Source organism: Aptenodytes forsteri, unplaced genomic scaffold, assembly GCF_000699145.1.
Source record: "Aptenodytes forsteri isolate BGI_AS27 unplaced genomic scaffold, ASM69914v1 Scaffold72, whole genome shotgun sequence".
In the NCBI taxonomy this organism is placed as follows: domain Eukaryota; kingdom Metazoa; phylum Chordata; class Aves; order Sphenisciformes; family Spheniscidae; genus Aptenodytes; species Aptenodytes forsteri.
The window spans coordinates 2,231,494-2,235,464 of record NW_008796193.1 but is presented as its reverse complement, the minus strand read 5'-3'; the positions used below and the strand labels follow the sequence as shown (position 1 = coordinate 2,235,464).

Sequence of the window (3,971 nt, the reverse complement as noted above, 5' to 3'; positions counted from 1 at the left end):
CATTCCAGCAGGCTGGCCGAGACGCCACCCCGCAACTCTTACTAGCAAGTAGAGATTAGGACACAGAGAAAATGCCAAGGATGGAGGGGTGGGGTTAACCACAGCACTTTCCCATTTAGGGTGACTAACAAGTAACAGCCCCTGATCAGCCCAGGGCTCTTGCTCAGTCCAGGGGTCCTCGCCTACAGCAGCCCCAGGCAGGTGAACGAACTCGCAGCACAGTGCCGCCGAGCAGTGGAGCAAACCAAGCCTCAGCCAGCCCACCTTGCCAGAGGGAGAATCGCTGGGGCATGCCATCCGTAAGGGTGGTTTTGGGGGGAAGTGTGCCTGAAAGGAAAAAGGGGGAACCCGAGATGACACTCCTCAATGCCAAGGTAAACAATCTGTGTCCAAAAATGCGTATTTGGTCAGTTCAGTAGGACGTAGCTTGAGCTTTGAGTGTTTATTGGTTTTCCTCTAATAGTAGTGTTTAGCAATGCTTTTTTAGACCTGCCAAGGCTCTGGGTTCCTAATATATCTCTGGTGTAATTCTGCTTGCCTCACTGCAGTTACACTGGAGGCGAATTTGGCCCTTTAATCGTTTGGGGTTGCTGATCACTCTGGGTGTGCTGCTTGCTCTGCAGATTTTCTGGAGGACTGGAATTTCTTGTGGAATTCTGTTCTGTGAGGCAACGGCTGTGTGGGCAGCGAGTCCTCTTCAACATCGGTCTGAGCACAGTCGTTAGAGGACGTGCTCTTGACGTTGTTGCTTAATCGGTAATCACCTCTTCATCTCTGTCTCCTTCAGGCTCACTTTTCTGCTCATCACTTCCACAGTTTGTCCCTACAGAGAAAATGGACTCATGACTTCCTCCTGAATGTAAATAGGCTATTTTCCATTTAACTAATATTCCTGTTACAGTATTTTGTAACAAGGCAATCAGTAGAAGTGAGTAATGCATGCTTTCTTTGCCACAGATATTAACCTAATACTGCTGCAGCAAAGAAAAGCATGCCAGGCAGTAAGGGAAGTCAGCGGAGCAAACACAGTAATCGCTGTCCAGAACAGAGATCCTCAGTCAAGGGCCCAAATTCATCCCAACCCAGTGGGAAAAACTTTCCTCTACAAACATTTATACTGGCAGCTCTCAGCATTTCCATTTCGTAGTCTGAAATACAGATAGATTCCTTATCAACAGCCTTATAAACAAGAGCGAGGTAGAAACGCAAAAGAGGTCCGAGGGTCACTGATTAGAGAAGGAATGAAGACAGTGAGTATCAGAGCTAGAGAGTGAGGGAAAACAGGCTGAGGAGGTGACGAAGGAGGAAGCCTTAGCAAGAGAGGTGGAAAAGGACCGGAGGCAAAAAGTAGAACTTCAGACATCTGGATAAACATGAAATGTCAAATTTGGAGAAGGTCTCCTTTCGTAAAGGAGAAAGTTTGTAGTTTCTCTTTCATTTTTAACAGTCCTACATGACATACTTACTGTTTACCTTTTGTTGTCCTTCTTTCAGTAATTATGCTACTCATAAAGAAATTCAATTGCTAGATATAGTGTATATTTAAAACTATTATTAATTACATGCATTAATTATTGTTTCTGTACGTGTGCTACCTTGAGTCTGGGCTGGGGCTCGGCCGTGCAATGCTCTGTGCGTGTATAATGCTCTGCGCAGGGGACAGCCCGTGTTACCTGTGAACTTGTGCAGTGTGCACTGAGAGTATCAAGCTCACGCTAAGCGCATATGCGCTTCGGTCCTTAACTACGTACGCGTGTTGTGGTGGAGTCACCCACGGAGATCTCTAATATTTATTCAGTCGAACAGCCTGACGACTTCAGGATGGTAAAAAAATCTGAATTTTCTCATGTCTGTGCATCTCAGGATGGAATTTGTCTTCCCAGACCTGGCAGTTCAGGTTGCAACTGCTCTACAAAATACAGTCAAGACGATTGTAGGAGGATCTTTATTTGGAAGGAGTAGTTAGTGACTGAATTGACAGTTATTATCAGGTGCGTAAGGATAGGAAAAATTGTTTGATGATACTGGGATTACTTTCTCCCAGACACTGCACATTTTAAATAAGTTTTGAACACGTTAAGATAAATGATTGTCACAGATGCTACAAATAGAAATGCACAAAAAAAATCATGCCAAATCTTATGAGAGTTCCAGTTTCACAAATTCAGCGAGTGCAGACAAATGTCAAAAAACCTTGTATTTTTTAATTTTTACCCGAGCACAATATTTCAAGGTGCGTCCATCCCTTGTAACAGATCACAGAACATAGACAGTGAGCGGGCCGGGATGTACAGACACTAGTCTTGATAAATAGCAAGGGTCTATTTCAGTTTTATTTCTGTGTTCTTTTTCAAGTAAAGGTGTTGGGTGATTGGAAGATAAAGTCAATCTGTTTAAGCACGAAGTAATTATACTAGATTAAGACACTGAAAATTATTCATATCATTTATAAACTGCCAGGTTGTAGAGTACAGATATTGCATCGGCCGTATAGGAAACTCAATTTGTTTTTAAACCTGTGTTTCAGGGACTTTGATGAGAGTATGGCTTAACTTATTCCTAACATGCTAAAGCCAGGAAGTATGAAAATTAATTTTTCACTGGTTTCTTGGTAAAATGAGGAAAAAGTGTTTTCTGTTACTAGACAAAGTCAGGTTAAATAGACATAAAAGACTTTGTTCTTCTCTGACTGAAGTCAAAGTCAAAATTCTTATTAACATGAAAGGGAGCAATATCAAACCTATGACCTTGAAAGGAAATAACAGTGGTATTGCATCTGTAGAATAACAGGAACATGCTTTGAATGCTGGAATACACACTGCATTTTGTTTACACTTAGAAGAATCACTTATTGCAGTATTTGCGTAGTGTTCAGTTCTGTTTAATTACAGCTGGAAGAGTTCAGTGGTGTAGGTACCAGATTCAAACCAGATTTCTTTCTAGAGCCGTAAAGTCAAATTCCAGTGAGATGGATACAGACTTTCATCCATATGAAGGAGAAGATCGTTTCAGACAGTCTAACACATGAAGCCTTTTCTTCTTCTCCCCCTTTGGAGACATTAAATGAATGGTGATGCCCTTGTCTGTCTCCTTGGCTGTTAAAGATCCCTTAGGCCGTATTTCACAGGAGGAGGGAGTGTAGCTTGACTAAAAATAATCCCATCCCTGTGCCATGCTGAATGCGGCCCAGAGACGCCTCCTTTTCACCAGTGATGCGCTCCCAGCGTAACATACAGAGTATTAGACGTATGTATGATTGTCTGCACAAATAGTGCACAAAGCTAAAAGGAAATAAAGTGATCGCTGTGGAGGCAGGCTCGAGAAACGTGCAACGGACGCTGCCTCCTGCCACCGCTCGCTGCTGTCCCCTCACCGCCTCGCCCTCCCCACACCACAGTCAGCCTCTCCCAGGTTTCAAGGCTGGTTTTAGGATGCAGGTCTTTTAAGGAAGGGGTTTGCCTGCGAAGCTCCCCGTGCAGCCACGGAGCCGCATTACCCCTTCACAGGGACAGCCGTGGCGTTTCCAGAAAGCTCCACGAGAATAAAGGCCGCTCCAGTGAGGCCTGCGTGAGGGGCCGGCATGGCGGGCTCGGCCTCAGCAGCCAGGACAGGCGGCGGCATTCCCCGGCCGATCGGACGCCTAACTGCTGAAAGGACCTGATCGTCTCTGGCAGGGTGCCGTCCTCGACACAAACATGACGAGAAAGGGAAGCTTCCGTCACCCCCATGGAGTTTATGGCACATCTCCCTTTCGGGCTCAAGTACTCTGCCCGCTGTAATGGCGCCTAGGAAACATTCAATTTCTAATTCATCATCACTTTCTGAGGGGCAGCAGGAGGTTTGTAGGGCTGAGAGGGGACGCCGGCCCCCTGCCAACGCCGTGCTGAACTTCCCAGCACGGGGAGCGCCGTCTGGCTTTGCCGTTGCCCCGGGGACAGCGCGGCGCGGCCGGCCGCGCTCCCGCCCTCCCG

The 3,971-nt window shown here is 46.1% G+C and overlaps 1 protein-coding gene across 1 annotated transcript in view; it reads left to right on the top strand.

The window, feature by feature from the left end:
* The first annotated feature begins 353 nt into the window (after positions 1 to 353).
* The window catches only part of ITM2A (integral membrane protein 2A), a 14,772-nt gene continuing 11,154 nt past the window's right edge, over positions 354 to 3,971 (top strand). Inside the window, exon 1 of the mRNA XM_009288107.1 lies at positions 354 to 374. Coding sequence (XP_009286382.1) covers positions 354 to 374 — 21 coding nt within the window. The remainder of the gene's footprint in view (positions 375 to 3,971) is intronic.